Raw genomic sequence first — 20,223 nt, 5'->3', positions numbered from 1 at the left:
AGGGCTGGGGGAGGAGGGAGAGTAGGCTTCCAGCCTATCCTGGAAGGAGAAGGACCACATACCTAGCACCCTGACTGTTTCGGCTCCTGTCTGAGGGTCTGGCTTCTATCGTCTGTTTCCTGGGAGCTTAGGAGGCCCCACATTCACTAGGTCCTTCAGTGTCCACAGAGAACAGATCAGTGTTTTTTGTCTGTGTGTGTTTGTTTTTGTTTATCAGTCTCATGCACTGTCCTGTGACTCCTCTCCGTGACTCATCCCAGAAGTTCGTTCAAGATCAAAGATCATTCCTGGAAGATACTTCACATCTACTGCTCCACCTTTTCCAGCTGCTGCCCAAGGATCTGTCTTCCAATCTGCCTGTCTCTGAAAATGAGGAGAAAGTCACTCCCTAGCCCCTGGGGAGTCTGAATGGGCAGGTGGGTACTTAATGCAGCTTCTTTCCCCAGCTAGCTCCAGAGACAACCGTCCACCTAACCTACCCGTCTCTGAGATATGACAGAACCCAACAACCACTAAACCCCCAGCAGTAACAAAGCACAAAGCACTTTTGAAAAAGTGTGCAGTCTGAGCAAGGGTTCAGGCATTTTTCACAGATTCTGTCCCCACTATAGCACAAAGTGAGTGGAAGAAAACTTCCGGGTTCCCAGCCTCTGCCTAAGAAGAGAAATGGACCACAGCTGTAATAGAAAAGAACAAATCTGACTCCATATCAGATCTGTTTCCTAGGCTCAGTCTTGCTGGCTCTGCACCTTTTGTATAACAATGTTGCCAACAGTCTGAAATAGACAGGAGAGCTTATTCTGAAGGCTCTGACCTTTAAGGACATTAACACAGTTTCATTCATATAAAAATAAAAAGTTGCAGAATAGAAAATAATGTTTGTTTTTTTGGAGGTTTACAGGGACACCATGATCTGACCCACATGCACAGCTGCAAGAACAAAGAATTTCAAGAACAAATTCCTACACCAAGATATTTCCAACAACCAAGCATTTCCCTTCCTCTTTTCAGCATAAAAGGCGCCTGAATTCTGACTTGGGGAAGATGGGTCTCCAGGACATCCGTCTGCCATCTTCTGAGTCAGCAAGCTTTCTGAATAAAGTCGCTATTCCTGGCCCCAATACATTGTCTCCTGGTTTACTGGCCAGTCGTGTGGTGAGAAGAACAGAGTATCAGCTCAGTAAAAATAACAAACAATATAATTAATGTGCAAATACTGAAAGAGTTTTCTCTGTAACTGGAACCAGATGCCAGCTTTCACCCCTTCTATTCAGTACTCTACTGAAGACACTGTCAGGGTAATAATGCAATTAACAACAAAATATGAGGCATAAAGACCAAACCATAAGCAAGAAAACTGTCATTGTGCATGCATAGCATTACTATACGCAGGGAAAATCCACCATAATCCAAAGACATATACAATTAATAACTGAATTAAGGCATGGTTACTGGACTGACGATCAGTGTATAAAATCAACTGGATTATCTTGTATGAGCAAGAAAGAAACAAAATAAAATTCACCGGCAAACACCAGACTAGGAAACAAGTATTCACAAGAGAGAAGAGCCAATAAAAGATTAACTTACACAACATTTAAAAAAAAATTCTTCAGGCCTCGTGGGGCCTGGCCTGCCCACCCCACAGGGGCCACGAGGCCTCCCCAGCCAGGCTGGGCCCAGCCCAGGCTGCGGGGCGCTGTGCACAGGCCAGCAGGGGCCCAACATCGGCCTCCCTGTGCAGCTGGTGCTCACACCACGCTGGCCCTGGTCAGCAGGCGTCCAGTGCCTGAGCCCAGGGCTCTGGGTAAGAAATTTTAAAAATAAGTCTTCAGGTCAATGTAAGACAAGCACTAAGTACCAACTGGAAAGTGAGCAGACCATACAAAGAAAAATAAGCCCTGGACAATGACAGGCCTTCTGAAAGGCAACTCCCCTGATGCAGGTCCAGGTGAGAGGATCCCAGCAGGGCTCAGGACAGGAGGACAGGAGGCCAGGAGGCTGGATCACCAGGGAGGGGACAGTGCCCTCTGCTGGCGGAGGGTCCAGGGTCCAGGATTTCCAGCAGGGGCTCCAGGTCTCCTGCCTCAGCCTTGGCCCCCACTGTATCGCCAAGCACAGCCCCATGTCAACACCCCCAACCAAGCTGGGAAGGATTCTGATTGGCCAGGTCAGAGAAAGTCATAAAAATGTGACTGCTACACAATAGTCAAGGACTCAACTGTCATCACAGCACTTCCTAAAGAAAAAACCTTAATTTCACCCTCCCATCAGTCTAGAGGTTACAAAATGCTCAAATGAGTATCAGACTCACGTTTTCATCGACTGGGTCACCAACGGTGGGAGAAAAAATGATCCTCTATTGCTGAACTGGCCCATCAGCATGATGCCAGGCTATGGAGAGGCTGCTGGTTGTCTCCCCAAAGACACTCCCGATTCCTCAGTCCACTGTATGGTCCTAAATAAATCAACAGTTAGTGGCCTGTCTGGGAGCGTGGTGGACACAGGGGTGGAGGGAGGGGTGTAACAGAACTGTTACCAGGGATTTCACCACTCTCTGGGGTGTTTACTCCCTTGTGATAAAATCCTAATCTACGGTTCTCGCATGGACCTAAAAAAGGATAAAGTGCTCCATTCAGAGCTTTTCAGGAAATAGAGGCAATACATATTTCAAACAAGTTTCCCTATAACAAAATGGGATCTTTAAAAAAAAGAAAAGAAAAAGGGAAGAGAGAGAAGAAATTAACACTACCTCCATTTTATCTGAGCTTCCAGAAGGGGCCCAGGGGATTCTGTAGAGAGACACGTCAGAAGCTCCGTGATCCCAAGTCCCTCTGGAACTCTCTGGTGTTACTTGGGTATCTGCAGGTTTGTTGGGGCTGGCAGAGTCCCTGTCGTAAGAAAAGGAAGAACAAACTTTTTGGAGGTGATCTACAAAAACTGCATGTAATCAAACCGCCCTGTTCTATTTTAATGGGCATGGGAAGACTGGCTGACGACATGGCTTAGAACCAAGTATCTTACCAATTCAGTTCGTTTAAAAGTAAATACAAGACAGAGCTCTGAAAACTGCAAGCATTTTATGGATATAATAGGTTATTATTTATATTCTACTAAAACTGAGTTTTTTTAAAGCTTGCATTTAGTCACACTATTCTAACTCAGTGGTTCTTGTTCGCTTTGCACCTCACAATTTTGGGGAATCTAAGAAAAACCATGGACTCCTTCACACAACAATACACAGTAAGTGCAAACTTTAGCACACAATATAGAGCATGCATGGCACATTGTGGTCCATAAAATGCTCTGATCTAAGTAATTCACACGTAAGCTTTTCCTACAGATCACTCACCTTAAACACAACGTGCAGCTGACTGCGCTGACTCTATCCGGAGACAGGAATAGCCCTGAAATCCCAATTAAGAGCACTGCTACTGACCAGCAGTCTAGTTAGTTTGCAGCTCAAGCCATCTGGAATGTCTGCCACCAGTTCGGAGCTTCCATTGTCAATTATTTCTCTACCTCCTGATAACCAAAGCCAAATACACAAAACCCAGAGCCATCAAAAAATTTGTTTCTAATCATTACAATGAAAAGGCCCACTGAGATCAAGAGACTGGTACCACTTTCACAAGCACAACTGCAAAACAAACCAACCGTTAGAATGCACTTCGGATATATCTAAACGTTCTTAGGAAATCTTAAGGATTACAAACATACATTCAAAGCATCCATTTGGTGTATTAGATGACCTGCTTCCACTGGTACGTCTTCCTGACTTTGTCTTCTCTTGACCACTCCTGTTATGTTTATGAAAAATCTGTCAGTCTGCTCATGTGGACACATTTCCACCTCTAGCCAATACCATTCCAGGTAAGAACCGATGCCAAGAAGGCAACAGAAGTTGCTAAGAGGTGTTAACCTGGTCAGAAAAGAGCAGAAGCGGGTACTGTTGGATGTTCAGGAGTAGACTGAGAGAACTGACAAGATGTCTTAAGCATGGATAGACAGCTGGGCACCAAAGGAAAAGCTTCTAAGCCTCCATGAAGGAGTTGCTGGATAGGAAGGAAAAGTTCCAGACTATAGCACGGATCCTACCATGAGCTTCCTGGGCGAGGCTGGGCAAGTCACTTAAATTCTCTAGACCCGTGCTGTCCACCATGGGAGCCACCAGCCACACGTAGCCATTGAGTACTTGAAATGTGGTACCTGGATTAAGATGTGCCGTAGGTGTAAATTAATACACACTGGATTGCAAAAAACATTATTACCAAAAAGACATGAAATATCTCATTAATAATTATGATACTGACAAATGCTGAAATGCTGATATACAGAATACAATATGACACATTATTAAAATTCATTACATTTTTCTCTTTACGTTTTCTAATTGGCTACTAGAAAATTCCGAGTTACCTCTGTGGCCCCCTATTTCTTGGGAACTAACTGGTTCCAGACTCAATTTCTTAACCACTATTGAATTAGAGAATCGTGCTGAGCACTAGCCAGAAACTGGAGACAAAAACTGAGCAAAATAGACATGTCTCTGCCTTCCTTAGGAGGGAAAAGTCGAATAGATAGAAAAAGAACAGGCAACGATAACTGGGTTAAATACTATGCAAGCACCATGAGAGGGAGAAAGGGACATCCCTTCCTCGAAGTGGCCTCAGAGTGGAGCAGGGAAGGCAGGGCCCGGGCAGGGGCCCAGCATCTCCCTCACCTTTCCACTACAGAAGTCTGCCCTCCCTCTGAGAGCCACACAGTTCACCTTCCTTACATAATCTCAGGTATTGTTACCTTTTATCTCTGCAACAAAATCACGAACTACTGAGGGCAAAGACGCTTAGATTTTCTCAACCCTGACAACACTTTATGTATAGGAAGATCTCCAAAACTCTGCTAACTAATGCATGGTTTCTAGAGACAATGTCCAACATACATCAAGAAAGCGCTGTCTCCCCACCCTCTACACACACACACGCACACACACAGAGCAGTCAAGTATCTGGGAGATGAATCAGTGACTGTGGCAGGTAGAATAATAGGAGAGAAATTATCATAAAAGGAATGGACAAAGAGAGAAGATGAGAAGAAAATAAGCAAAAAACAGTTTAGGAACCCAACCATTATTAAACCCGGGCAAAAAATAACAAGAAGTGAAGTAACCAAGGAGGTTTGGTGACACGAGCACACGGTGCTGTTTCCCGATGATCAATAAAGCACAGCCACAGCTCACAGGTGCTTTTCCTGAGCAGTCCCTGGAGGAGCCCCCTTGTCACACCCTGCAGAAATGCCGACCACGCACACGGTCTGTGAGAAGAGGTCTTTAAGAGGCGTGTTAGCCCATGACCTGTCCACTTCCACCTGTAAGAGAACCAAAAAATGCATGGACTAGAGAGCTGTGTCTGGCACAATCGTCTGGTAAATGATGACTGCCTAGGAATTCTAACCACCTGATCACTTCCCTTGCTTCCCTTTACATCACTGCCTTATTTCTGAGAAATTCTCCTGTGCATTAGCTTATTTATTACACACAAGAACCCTGTGAGACCCAATGGTCATTGTACTGCTTTTGAAACTGAAACGCGGAACAAAATGATCATGTTCACGTGTATAAATGAGCTTTTGGACAATCCAAAGGAGCAGCACAGTCCATAACTGGGTGCTTACAGAAGCTATCTCTAGCTTCCAGAAATGACCCTGAGATCCCCATATGAATGGCCCCACAGGCAAACATGAGTTTTAAATCCATTCACTGCGGAAGCCCTTCGATTTGCTCCCACTTGGAAGCAGGTTGTCATGGAAACAGCTCTCCACCCCCATCATCATCTCAAAAATGCTCAGTGCCAAAGGGCCATTCTTGTAACTTTATATTCACATTTTCCCTTCGTCCTACTCACGTGTCCTGTCCTCCTTTTACCTGACAATCCCCCCACCTCCTTCCAGCATCCCCTTGCTAGCTCTCCTTTTTAGAAACATTATTGTGACAATTTCAGTAATTCATAGATAGCAGAGCACCATTATAGGCATCTGGATGAGAGGGAAACACCATCTAGATACTATCAGTCTTTACCTAAAGGATGTTTTTGTGATTACTATCACACAGCAAAACATTTCTAAACAAAATGCGAGACAGCCCAATATTTTACCAATATTCAAACAGTGCTTTAATATATAACAAGTTTTCAACACTAGATCAATAAAACAGCAAGTATGCAAAATAAGCTACCATCTACGCTTGTTTAGATTCTTCTGTTAAACCTACTAGGAAAGCAAGTATTTCTAAACCCATTCTAACGTCAACCTACCTCTCTGACATCGTCTTCTGGTCTTTTGTAGCAGACAATATATTTATGCACTTTTCCAAGGGCAGGTTCCCACAAGACATTCCTGGTGCTGTGAGTCACATCTCGGATTCAGGTATCAAGGACTGGGCAAAGGCCCTGGAGATGCAGGACAAATTAGGTCCAGATGCGGTTCTCAACCACAAAACAAAGCTCTAAAGCATCCACACAAGCTTTCAACGGGTTGTTTGGAGAAGACTTCGAGGTGTGCAGCAGAGTAACAAACTGGTTATGATGACATAAGTACCATGATTCTACCAGGTACAGATGAATTCTTCTTAAGAAGGTTTTTTAAAATTAGGATAAATTTAAATTTTTATTACAACTCTAACTTCTCTATGTTAAATTTCTTCTACTCTATTTAAGGAAGTTCTTACTTACCGCTCAGCTATAATAAAGCAAAATTCACTGTAAGTGGGTAGCTCACGTTTATCAGAGTTAAAGCAGTTAAGAGAGAAATCAAAATCAGCAATACGCTCCCCTAAGACTATGATAAGAAAAACAGATGGTTCCAAGAGTGAAGAATGAAGATGAGCTGAAATTCAGCACAGAAGCCAAAACGGTTAGAAGAAAGTCTCAGTGATAAATTTTCACCAAGTCAAACAAAGCTTTACCTTCAAAAGATTGAGGAGTATAACTAATGAAGAAATTTTTTTCTTTTTTTTCAAGAGTTATTTTATTTTTAATTTTTTAAACAATTTTATTGTGGTATAATTTCTGTACAGTAAGCTCACATACTTTTGATGCACAATTTGATGAATTTTGACAGGTGTGGGCACCTATGAAGCCATCTCCACAATCAAGAGACCTAACATTTCCACTGGGAGTTTGAAATTTGCACCTCTGGGAGAATTTCTTTTGCTCTGAGACATATCTCACTCATTCTAGCTGCCTGTCTACCAATTTCCTTTGCCTCTCCTTTCAGCTCTCTCCGTCTCTCTTCCTGAATCTGTCTCCACCTCCATGTTTCTGCACCTCCATCCCTTCAATGTTCTCATCTCCGTGCCCTCCAGTCCTCTGCTGCTGCAGTCTAGCCCCACATCCCAACCTAGAACCTCACTCATCGTTCCTCCCACCGTGACCCTTGGGACTTTTCTCCCAGCACACGTCACCACCCCTGGCTGGCTCCCCACCCTTCCCATCTGCCACCACTCCATTCCCACCAACCACCAGCTTCTGACAGGACCCAACATACACAAGATGATTACTTGCTGTTGATGAATGTCTCCTGTCGTACTTTGCGGGTGCCTCTTTTCTGTCTCATCATGCTTCTGTCTCATCCCCTTCCCCTCTTGAGGGTTCTTTCCAACATCTTAATTTCCTTAGAAGTGTGAGCTGAGACTCTCAACATTTAAGCCGTGTCATCCATCCCAGCATGCCAACCTCAGTAAGAAACAAAACCAGGCCAGGCAAGGGTCCTATGTGCAATCACTGCCACTTTTCAAGAAAAGCCACCTGTATGCTAGTGATACAAACCAGAAACATGAAAGGGGCTGAACAACACACACGAGAAGCGCAAACCACGAAGGAGTTCATGTCCTCTGTGCTGCTCTGTATTCTTCCTTCCCAACACCTGAGCGCAGGGCTGGAGTGTCCCAGAAGATCAATGTATTTTGACACTGAGTTAATTGATTAATTTACTTAACTGAAACAGACTATTCATATGTGCCATAGAGTTTCTACTTCAACAAGAACTTGGGACATCTTGATCTTAAACCTAGTATCTTCCACCAAAACTACACTCACCCAACATTCCCGTCTCACCAGCGCTATACACCATCTTTCATGGATCTACAACATCAATTGTAAGATGCACCATTCTTTTCTGTCTTACTCCCTGATTGACACCTCACCAAGAACAGTTTTAAGACACCACTGATTGTAACATACACCTCAAAATCCAGCATGTTTAATATGGAAAAATAAATGCAAACCCTAGAATCAATGTAAGATACTGCCACAAGTCTAGAAGTAATCTTAATTCTCAAATTTGATTGAGTTAAGTAATAACCCTTATGCACAAATTATCAAATTATTGTTGGCATCATTGGGTGAAAGAAAAAGTCTAATGAATATTATGTTCACAGCAATAAGGGAAGAAGGAAAACTAGCAGTCCTACAGGTGCCCTCCCTTGTGGTGACAGGTTCGCTGGGGAGGTCACACAGGATGTCCTGGACCATGACTGCATATCCAGTGTTGGGAAAGAGCTCCCTCATCTGCACGCCACTCACTGTCGGCCCCACACGCACCTGCAGATGGACAAACTGAAGGGATGTAACATGTTCAAATCAAATGTTTCCACCAACTGGGGACAGCCAGTTACACTGACTTGGAGCCGCTAGGTTTTGTTTCCTTTTCCATTACACTTCATCACAAGATACTGAATATAGTTCCCTGTGTATATAGTAGGTCCTTGCTGCTTATCTCTTTTATATGTCTGCTAATCCGAAACTCCTCATATATCCTGCTCCTCTTTCCTGTTTGGTAACCATGAGTTTGTTTTCTATGTCTGTGAGTCTGTTTCTGTTTTGTAAATAAGTTCATCTGTGTCATTTTTTAGATTCCACATGTAAATAATATCATAAGATATTTGTCTTTGTCTGACATACTTCACTTAGTATGATAATCTCTAGGTCCACCCATGTTGCTGCAAATGGCATTATTTCATTCTTTTTTATGGCTGAGTAATATTCCATTGTGTATATATGCCACATCTTTATCCATTCATCTGTCCATAAACATGTACATAACACAACTTTTATTTTTCATTTCTCTGAACTGCTTTTCCTTTTTCATGCTAATGTTTGCTAGATGTGTCACAGGCCACAAATCTAATCTGCTTTTCTATTTTGCAAGTAAAGTTGTAAATGAGTTCCTAAGTCACCACTGTTCCATCAGGACTCTAAAATAGTGAGGTCTCAAGAAGACCTAGTGATAAAGAAAACAAACATCTCCCACCTCTTTGGGTTTGGTCAGTTCTGTGGTGTTGATGGGTTCTTGTAACAAGGTGTAGCCAGTAGCCCCTCCCACTGGCTGCCGCTGGATCTGCCTGGTGGCAGAGCCGACGTCATAAAGGTTGAGGCTGACTACAGGCACTGGCATTGTAGGAATGGAAAGGCAGACATCAGTTTAATTAATTCCTCTTAATCTGTTCATTTTTTAAATTGTTGTTTACCACTTAATAATTGATATTTGTATGCACTAAATACAGGCTGCTGTGAGAAATCAGTGGGAGTTAACATAATCCTCTCCATCCCCCTTCCAAACCCCACTCTCATTGTTTATCTCCCCCTCATACTCAGGACTGCATGTTGTAACTATCTCACCGAGAAAAGAAGTTTAAATTTAAAGTGGCAATCCAGTGAATCCATACGACAGCCAAAACAGACACCAGCCTCCTCAGATTTCTATTTCTTTTTCTGGAACATCTTTAAGTTGACAGTTTTCACTCTTCGATCATAGAATTTCATACATAAAAAACCAACATGGTATTTCATTCCATCTTTCTCTTTAAAAATTTTTAATTGAGAGCTCCACATACTAGTAAGTGAAAATGGATGACGGGCTTTTTGAAGATCAGCCCATGAGGCAGAGTAAAAGGTTTACAGTCTCCTCACCATGTAACACCCACACAGCTCTCTATTTTCTTGTCCAAAGATGAAGTTTAAAGTTTTAAAGGAATTATCAGATTAATCCTGTCTATTATGAAATACATTCTTTCCCACTTCTGCTGGTCTAACATGAAAGGAGATAAGGGCCTAAGAGACCAGGCAGTGAGTAGGGTCAGTTCTTGTACTGGAGAGAGTTACGCCCACTCCTTCCTCTTGCAAGTGGTCTCCCTCCTTCCCAGAGACCAGCCAAGAAGATGGGAGAAGGGAAGGATGTTTTCATGTGGCCTCAGAAACCCTACCGGGAAGGAGTGAGGAACACCTTGCCCAAAAGCTCTACTCAAAGCCAAAGCCATCAGAGCTTCTCTAGCAAAGACCAAAGTCCAAAAGCCAGGAGAAAAAAAGGGGAGAGCTCACTGCCAGCACGAAGATCTGGCCACATGCAGCACTGAACCCAGTCACTCCTGCACAGTCGCTCTTCCAGACAATCCTAGACCCACTCCCCACATGGTCTCTTCCCTTAAGAAGTGGAGAACTGCTTGTGGGGAGATCCCAGTGAGAGTAAAATCCACACAGTTTAGGTGTCTGAGCAAATGAGATTTGGGGTGTTGACAGCTCTGAGTTCATTAATAAACTATAAATAGTTCTAAAAATGTTTAAAAAAAAAGGTGGAAAACTGAGGAAGGTACTTTCCCTGTGAGATATCTGTGGCCATGACGACCCATTCCACCTGTGGGGTCCCGTGATGGCAGGACCAGCCACTAAAAGCAGAAAACCACATTTATTGAGCATGAACAGCAAACTCAGTAAATGTGCACTGACTGGATACTGAATAAAGGAATGCTTCAGAAGACTGACCAAAAAAATCCCACATGGGCTGTCATGACTTTATCTTGAAAAATAAAACGGGATCTTAAAAAAAAAAATCAGACTTATAGGTTTTCTCTGTGCCTTTCAGAGCTTCACTATGTTCATCCTCTACCACTGAAGACACGTCAACACGACACTTGGTGTCGGGCTTCACATGTCAGGACTGCGCTGCTTTCCAACCGGCTCACGTAAAACTAGGGCAAAGTTAAAAAGTAGAAGCAACTTATGTTATCATCACTTCCCTCTTTTCTACTATAATCGCATTGTAGTAGTTACTGCAATGAGCTTAGAAATTAGATTTTAATGAGGCCCTTGTCTTTTGTTTTTGGTAACCACCAGATTACAGTGAGATCTTGGACATTTCACACAATTTATTCTCCCAGCTGCTGTTCTGTTTCCTTATGTGTAAAATGTATCAGTAAAACTAGATCATCTTCAATGTTCTCTTCCTTATGACTCTTGTATAAACACATGAATAAATTAAGCATCCTCTAATAAAATTTTAATTAAAAATTGCATTGCTGTTCTGCAATCTTTAGAAATTTCAAGAATTTAAGCCAAGCTCTTTCCCACTAATGAAGCCCAAATAGAAGTGCCTGCCTAGCAAGAAATGGAAAGCACCCTCGACTCAGTTCGGCCCCCTCTCCATCCCTCTTGCTCCTCACCCAGCACTGTTCTTGGAGTCCTAAGGAAGAGGACCCGATCTCTGGACCGGGAAGGAGGGGCTGTAGGGAGCGTCCACTCACTTCTTGCCGTTTCCCTTCAGAACCTGGGTAGGACTCCACTTCGTACCTGTCCATGCTGTCAGAAGGAGGTATCCAGCTCACTCTCAAAGACGATGGGTTTGCTCAGCAATGACTAGGTTAGAAGGTGCTTTCAAGTCACCTACTCGCGGAAATAAAGTGCAGACGCTTTTTGCATTGTTAAGCAAGGTGATGACATTTAAATCAGGGTGAAAACAGTGGGGAGGGTATAGCTCAGTGGTAGAGCATGTGCTTAGCATGTACGAAGTCCTGGGTTCCAGCCCCAGGATCTCCATTAAAACAAACAAATAAACAAACCTAATTACCCCCCAAAAAATCCAAAATAATAAAACAATTTTTTAACTCATGCTTAAAAAATAATAATAAATAAATTAGGTTGAAATGATTTTCCTCTCCCTATTTCAAGCTTTTACACACACTCTTTCACATACTAAGCAGTCACAGTAAGTCAGTTTAGAGGCCCAGTGCCCAGACGTCCTCTCTGAATGGATGGTCAGAAGGTTCCCCAGCCTCAGAAGACTCAACCCTGCACTCACTGTCTCTCATTAAAACCTGCTCCCCCTCTTCCGGATGGCACCACAAGTTTATCAGTCACCTGGAACTCAAAACCTCTGAATCATCCTTGAATACCTTCTCCTCTCTCTAACCTGGTACATGTATCAATAAATGACAACTGGGGTCCTGACAATCCCACTGCCTCTATCACTGTTGGCACCACCCAAGTTCACTGCCCTCATTATCATTTTGATTATTTATATTCACGTCTGATCCCCTTAACTGTAAGTTACGCTCTGCGAGGACAGAACTAGTTTCTTAGTTGAGTCTTGTTCCCTGACAGGATCTAATTGAGTGATAAAAGCAGCTAATCGCTTTCTCATTCAAGAGAGGAAGAACAGCTAAATTTTCTAAAACTTAGGAAGATTCCACTGCCTGTGACTGTTTTCTCTGTGGAAACCAGTATAGGTGAAATGCCTAATATAGAAAAATATTTTGCATAAATATTAACAAAAAATAGAAACATTCAGCTCAATATGACCATTAGAAAGATGTCCCAGATAATAATTATAGAAGAACTAACCCAATGACTCCATGAGCATGGCAGTTCATTCTCAATACACCCCTAATGCTTTCTTTGTAAGCCAAAGCTGGGAAAAAGCATCTCCATTCTTAGTATCCTAACCTTTATTGTTCAAAATTATCAAGCAATTTTATTGTCTGGGAAACTAAATGAATGCAACTATTACACAGTGGATATTTTAAAAAAATACAGAAAAACAGATTAAAGATGTTTTCACCTCCACTCAAAATTCTCTCCAACTTATAAAACTACAAATCTCTCAGCTAATCCAGAACCAGAAACCTACAGTATCTGGCTTCTTGGCTGGTCTGTTTCTCCAGGGAAAAGGTAAGTCTATTGTTCAAATTCCAAAAAGAAAATCTGTAATGTTTTGCAGCGAGAAATACAAGGAACATTCAAATTAATGTATCCTCAGTACCCAAAGCACGTAACTCATTTCTGCCACTTTGTTAAACTCATTCCAAATTTTCAAAACCAGAATATATTAGTGAAAGACAGTGTTTATCATAATCTACATGTTTTTAAAAGAAATTTTTCTCTTATAAGAAGAGCCATGAGTTTTATCATTAATTTTCCAAAACCCTTCAATTTGGTACTTACCATGTTTTCTTCAATGATTTACAGTCATTATTTTGCAGCACTCTTTGTCACTACAGATTCACTTCTATCATTTTATTTCTCAATCTTAATTCCTTATCAATAGCTACCTTTTTTCAAGGATCTCTACAAACATCTTTAACCATTTGGCCCTGAGTAATTTAACTGCTCTAAATCTGTTTCTTCACTGACAGAGAGAGATAACGTCCTTTCTAAAAGTCCAAGCTCTACAACTGTAATTTGTCTTTATATTTAGGGGTTACAAGTGCAAAGTATCAAATGAGGTCATCAGTAGTTGGGGCAAAGCACACCATATATAAGACCCCTCTTTCATTCCTAATCAGAAACAAAAGGGAGCAAACTTTGCAAAATGTTATCTGGGAACAACCGTTTAAAAGTAACTTCCTAGCTATATAGAGTGAAGGTGCTTTACCAGAAAGTAGATGCACACCAGGAAAGAAAGCATCTCTCTTTCCCTGTGTGTGTGGGGGGGGCCCAGGCATATATAAACAAAATGTACCTTCAAATAAGCTAGAAGTCATTTACAGTTTGATGCCATCAGAAAAAAAAACAAAAAAGAAAAAAGGCAAGGATTAAACCAATGTTTCTCAACTGAGGGCAGTATTCTCCCCAGCAGACGTGTGGCAAATTCTGAAGACTTTTTTAATTATTAAGACTCAGGGGGTGCTACGAATTCAGTGGGCAGACTCCAGCGATGCTGCTAAACAACTCGCAATGCATGAAAGAAACCACTCCCTCCATCCAAGAAAGAACTATCTGGACCAAACTGCTCAGACACCCAAATTGTGTGGATTTTACTCTCACCGGGATCTCCCCACAAGTTGATGGTGAGGTCATCCAGGATCCTGGAGAGGACTCAAAATCTGCCACACTGTATGCGTGGGTACCATCAGGATCTGCTGCAATCATCTTTAACTCAGCTTTGTCAGCATTTTTAATATCTTGGGAAAAATGAATGTATACAAATAAAAAACACGTCTCAGAAAAAAAATCAACAGAATAGAAGCCAATATTTCACGGGCCACCCCTATATATTCAATGTTAACTAGAACACATATATGATTTTCCTGGATAATAAAGTGATTAATATCTCTAACTATAAAACAGAAACAAAAAGATGTTAACCAAAGGCTATTTTGTTTAGATTCTCCTAAGTGCTTCTAACACCAATTTCCCACCAAGAAGTGTCTCTCAAGTGTTTTTTTCTGGAAAGTAAAATAACGGATCAAAAATAAACTCAGTTCTGTGGGAAGTTAAACAGAAAGTTTCCTGAATCTTCTTAATCATACATTTGTCCTCTTGACCCATTACTCTCTTCCAAGAAGCCAGTCTCAGCCCATTACAAGGCGAAAAGAAGAAAATGAATTAACCTCCTGGCACAGCATTTTGATAAATTATATCATATCATAAGGAAAATGTGTTTGCCTGTTTGTCCATGCTTCAGAAAATATTTTAAACTACAAAATGATCCTCAGCACACTTGTAAGCCCTGGGGGCATAGCCAGCCTTTTCAGTGCTTAACCAATAGCAAACAGCTCCATGCCTTCATCCTTGAGTTTCTTTGCCTCAACATCATCTTGGGGTTTTTCCATCGCTGATGAAAACACCAATTTTTTGAGCTCGAGGCCTCATGCCAGCTTGGGTCTTGAAGCTCTATTAGCAAATAAAGTTCAAAGCCATGCCTAGTGGAATTTTTAAAAGAGCATCTGGCACACTATTATTCAGCCACAAGCTTTGACCAAAAGCAAGAGCTCCAAGCACGCCAGACCACTCTGTCTCACCTGTGAGGGTACTGCGCCTTTGTAAAGTAAGTTCACCATGGATTGCAACAAGCTCTTCTTGTCTCTGTGAGCGTTTAACTGCCACTCTGTTCTGGGGTCCCCACTATACTGAGCTAAAAAGACACTATTGGCGTTAGCATATATCAAAGAGCATGATGGAAATGTCTAAACGTCTTCAATAGTGTCAGACCTACCAACCTGCACCCTTTTGGGGCCAATCGCAAACTTCCACAATGTGAGAAATGAGACTCCGCACAGTTCTGAAGTTTGCCCAGCTGAGGCTCCACGATCCGTCCACCAGCAACACAACGTCTGCTTCAGCCCTGGTCAGACACTCCATCCCTGCCGCCGCAATCCTGAGACAGCACAGAGTCAGGAGCAAGTCCTCTGTAGAGTGACTTCCCAGCCATGCCTCAGCCAGCCCCAGGCATTCAGTCGGCTGTTTCAGCTTTGTGGCTTAGCCAGGTGATTTGGAGTTTAAGACTTTGAAAATATGTCCCTATGACTTATTAACTTCAAATGAGAGTCACAGGAATCATCAATTCCTCCAATAACTATTTCAGTGGAAAAGCTTTACTTCTTCTTTGATTATAGTTCTCAGCCACAACTGTAGAACATGTAATGTTTGAATGTAAATTTGAATGAACTCACAAACCCAAAAGCTGATGTTATGTAAATGGGAATGTACAGCCATCTATTAGGAAATAATAATTTAAATAAAACTTTCAATATGATCTAAAGATTAGATGTTGCCTTCTCTATATTTTAAACATACTTCCTTTCCTTTCTATGCTGCTGTTTATATTCTTTGTATTTTTTTTATTTGGGGGGGATTAGGTTTATTTATTTCTGTATTTTTAATGGCGGTACTGGGGATTGCACCCAGGACCTTGTGCGTGCTATGCCTGTGCTCTACCACTGAGCTACACCCTCCCCCTGCGTTCTTCTCAATATTCAATGGTCATCAGCACAAGTATGATGAACTCTCAAAATGTGTAAGCTGGAAAAGGTTTCAGTGAGCCAAAAATTTCTTTTAAATTAATGAAAGCTCCCTATTAAGTATCACATATCTTATGAAAGATTAGGCACATAGCTCTTAAAATTAGATCTTTTTGAAGTAAGAATATATTGTCTAAAAACCTGATAGCTATTATGTTACTCAGTTATTCATTACTTAACTTAATCATCTACTATGTATACCAATCAGGTAAATACAGACGGTGAAGTCTGCACATTTGAAAAATCAAGAGAGAAAGCAGACAATCTAGAAAAAGGATGCAATCAAGTATACAAATTGAGAGCTACAGAGACAGCAAGCACTAACACTGATACAGAGCTAGGGTGCTTTGGAAAGAAAGAATCATCCCAATATCCTCAGTGCACACAGGCTACAAAATAAAAATATACGTTAGTTAATATCATCACAGGAAAAACAATAGAACTTTCATGCGAAACAGCAAGAGCTGACACTTTCATTTATTTCATCCACATTTTCAAATGCTCTCTCTTCCAGGAGATTATTTTACCAGCTATGAATTTTTCAACTTCTTGCATGTTAGCATCTGACTTTTATATGACCAAAAAAAGGGAAAAAGTCACATCACTGAGAAAAATTCAGTGATGCTCATCACACTACAAAGGCATCACTCATGTACTGGACGGTAAGTCAGGAGTGAGGCTTCCCAAATTATTCCAAGCACCTAAACCTTTCTAAGGCTGCTCCTGCTCCTGCCCACAGTACCAAAAAAGAAAATTACAGGCCAGTATCACTGATGAACATAGATGGAAAAATCCTAAACAAAATACTAGCAAATATAATCCAACAGCACATAAAAAAGATCATTTGCCATATCAAGTTGGATTCATCCCAGGGACACAAGGATGGTTCAATATATGCAAATTAATGAATGTGGTACACCACATCCACACAAAAAAAGGAGAAAAATCACATCATCATCTCAATAGATGCAGAAAAACCATTTGACAAAATTCAACACCCATTTATGATAAAAAAAAAAAAACTCTTACTGAAGTGGGTAGAAAGGGAACATATCTCAACATACTAAGAGCTATTTATGACAAACCTACAGCCAGCACAGTACTCAACATTGAAAAACTGAAAGCCTTCCCACTAAAATCTGGAACAACACAAGGATGCCCACTCTTACCACTATATTCAACGTAGTCTTGGAAGTCCTTGCCACAATAATCAGGCAAGAAAAATAAGTAAAAGGGATCCAAATTGGAAAAAAAGAGGTAAAACTGTCATTGAATGCAGACAACGTGATACTATATATAAAAAACCCTTAAAGTTCCACCAAAAAACTACAAGAGCTAATAAAAGAATTCAGCAAAGTAGCAGCATGTAAGATTAACATACAAAAATCAGTTGTGTTTCTTAACACTAATGATGAATAAACAGGAAAAGAAAGTAAAGAAACAATCCCTTTTAAAATTCTATGCAAAACAATAAAATACTTAGGAATAAATCTGACCAATGAAGTGAAAGACGACTTATATGTGGAGAAATACAAAACTGTGATTAAGGAAATTAAACAAGATTTTAAAAAATGGAAAGATATCCCATGCTCTTGGATTGTAAGAATCAATATTGTTAAAATGGACATTCTGCCCAAGGCAATCTACAGATTTAATGTAATCCGTATCAAATTACCCACGACATATTTTACAGAACTGGAATTAACCATCCTAAGATGTATATGGAATCACAAAAGACTCAGAATTGCCAAAGTATTACTGAAGAAAAAGAATGAAGCTGGAGGAATAACTTCCCCAGACTTCAGATAATATAACAGAGCTACAGTCATCGAAACAAGAGGGTACTGGCATAAAAACAGACATATGCATTAATGGAACAGAATAGAGAGCCCAGAAATAAATCCAAAGACCTATGATTGTCAATTAATCTTCAACAAAGGAGACAAAAATATACAATAGAGAAAAGACAGTCTTCTCTTCAGCAAGTGGTGTTGGATAAACTGGATAGCAGCCTGTAAATCAGTGACGTTAGAACACTCTCTCGTCCCATACACAAAAATAAACTCAAAACGGCTTAAAGACTTAAATATAAAACAAGACATGATAAATTCCCTATAAGAAAATATCGGCAAAATATTATCTTACATAAACCTTAGCAATGTTCTCCTACAACAATCTACCCAGGAAATGGAAATAACAGCAAAAAAAAAAAAAAACCCCACAAATGGAACCAATTAAATTAATGAACATTTAGACAGCAAACGAAACCGTAAGCAAAACAAAAAGACAGTGTATGGAATGAGAGAAAATATTTGGAAATGATTTGACTGACAAAGGCTTAACTTCCAAAATGCGTAAACAGCACAAACAACTTAATAACAAAAATACAACCCAGTGAAAAATGGGCAAAGGACCTAAACAAGCAACTTTCCAATGAAGACATACAAATGGCCAATAGGCATACAAAAAAATACTCCATATCACTATCAGAGAAACACAAATCAAAACCACAATGAGGTATCACTTCACACCAGTCAGAATGACATCATTCAGAAGCTTATGAGTAATAAATGCTGGAGAGGGTGTGGAGAAAAGGGAACCCTCCTACACTGCTGGAGGGAATGCAGTTTGCTGTAGCCATTATGAAAAACAACACGGAAATTCCTCAAAAAACTAAAAATAGAATTACCCTATGATCCAGCAATCCCACTTCAGGGTATATATCGGGAGGGAACTCTAACGCAAAAAGATACCTGCACCCCAATGTTCATAGCACCACTATTATACAATAGCCAAGACATGGAAGCAACCTAAATGAAGCAACAGATGACTGGATAAAGAAGCTGTGGTATATTATACAATGGAATACTACTCTGCCATAAAAAAGAATAAAATAATGCCATTTGCAGCAACATGGATGGACCTACAGATTGTCATTCTAAGTGAAGTCAAACCAGAAACAGAAGGGAAAAATACCACATGGTTTCATTCATATGTGAAAGCTAAAAAAAACAAAAAGGACACTGTGAACTCATCTACAAAACAGAAGACTCACAGACTCAGTAACCGTATTATGGTTACCAGGGAAATGGGGTGGGAAGGGATCAATTTGGGAGTTTGAGATTTACAAATGTTAGCCACTATATATAAAAACAGATCTTTTTAAGAAGTTTGTTTTGCATAGCACAGAGACCTACCTTCAGTATTTCCTGATAATCTATAATAGAAAAGAACCTACAGCCACCACATGAAAAAGCAAAAGAAAGAGGAGTTAGTTATCCTGGGCTACAGCCCAATCCTCTGCAAGTCCTTGCCTGTCTCCCACGCCGCCCCCTGAGCACACTGTGCTCTCCTCCCAGGAGCAGGCTGACATGAAGACAGGCATCCAGGGAAACTGGGGCAGCACAGGCTGCCCCGGCGACAGGCCACGGGGGAGATAGGAGCAAGTCGACCTGCACCCCGGGGGCAGCCCCCTCCGCCTCCTGCGGCCGGCAGCCACGTCCGCCTTCCTCGAAGCAGCTGCCCCCTGACAGCACCGCGCCCGCCTCCCTGGACTCCACTGACCTGGAAACAAGTGTCCCGGGAACCTGGGGCAGCAGCGGGGAGAGGGGCACTGCCCCTGGCTAGCTGGTCGACTTGCCCCCATCTCCCTCAGGGCATGGCCCAGGGGCGAGGTGCAGTCAGGGGACAGCAGCGGCGGAGGCGGCGGCGCCGCAACAGCACGGGGAGAGGGGTCTGCCCTCTGCGAGCCTGTCGATTTGCTTCAGTCTCCCCCGCAGGCTGTCTCGGAGGCGGCCTCTGCTGTCCCAGTTCGCGACGCACGTCTCGCGATCAGCCTACTCCTGGGAGGCAGGGACGGGTAGTCAGGGTGCGGGGGCTGCGGGAGCTGCGGCAGCGACGAGGCCAGCGGCGGGGAGAGGGGGCCTGCCCCGGGAGAACCAGTCGACTTGCTCCCATCTCCCCCTGGGCCGGGCCTGGGGACAGCCTCTGCTTCCCCAGCCTGGAGGAACGCACTTTTCCCTGTCAGCCTGCTCCTGGGGGGAGGCGGCGGCGGCGGCGGGACCGGGGCGTCCCGGGCCAGCGCGCGGATTTGCTCCCATTCCCCGCTGTCGCTGCCGCCGCCTCAGCACACTGACTGCACCTCGCTCGCCTCCCGA

General features: G+C 42.1%; 1 protein-coding gene across 1 annotated transcript in view; it reads right to left on the bottom strand.

The window, feature by feature from the left end:
• Positions 1-19,612, bottom strand: part of LOC107032855 (collagen alpha-1(XII) chain-like) — a 34,033-nt gene extending 14,421 nt beyond the window's left edge. Inside the window, 8 exon segments of the mRNA XM_072948410.1 lie at positions 2,315-2,458; positions 2,753-2,891; positions 3,353-4,209; positions 5,240-5,367; positions 6,312-6,429; positions 6,431-6,446; positions 8,468-8,597; positions 9,307-19,612. Coding sequence (XP_072804511.1) covers positions 4,128-4,209; positions 5,240-5,367; positions 6,312-6,429; positions 6,431-6,446; positions 8,468-8,597; positions 9,307-9,450 — 618 coding nt within the window. The 5' untranslated portion in view covers positions 9,451-19,612 and the 3' untranslated portion in view covers positions 2,315-2,458; positions 2,753-2,891; positions 3,353-4,127.
• Between the last annotated feature and the right edge of the window lie 611 nt (positions 19,613-20,223).

Source organism: Vicugna pacos, chromosome 23, assembly GCF_048564905.1.
Source record: "Vicugna pacos chromosome 23, VicPac4, whole genome shotgun sequence".
Classification (NCBI taxonomy): Eukaryota; Metazoa; Chordata; class Mammalia; order Artiodactyla; family Camelidae; genus Vicugna; species Vicugna pacos.
Note: the sequence above shows the minus strand (reverse complement) of the source record. Positions and strands in the feature narration are given on the sequence as shown.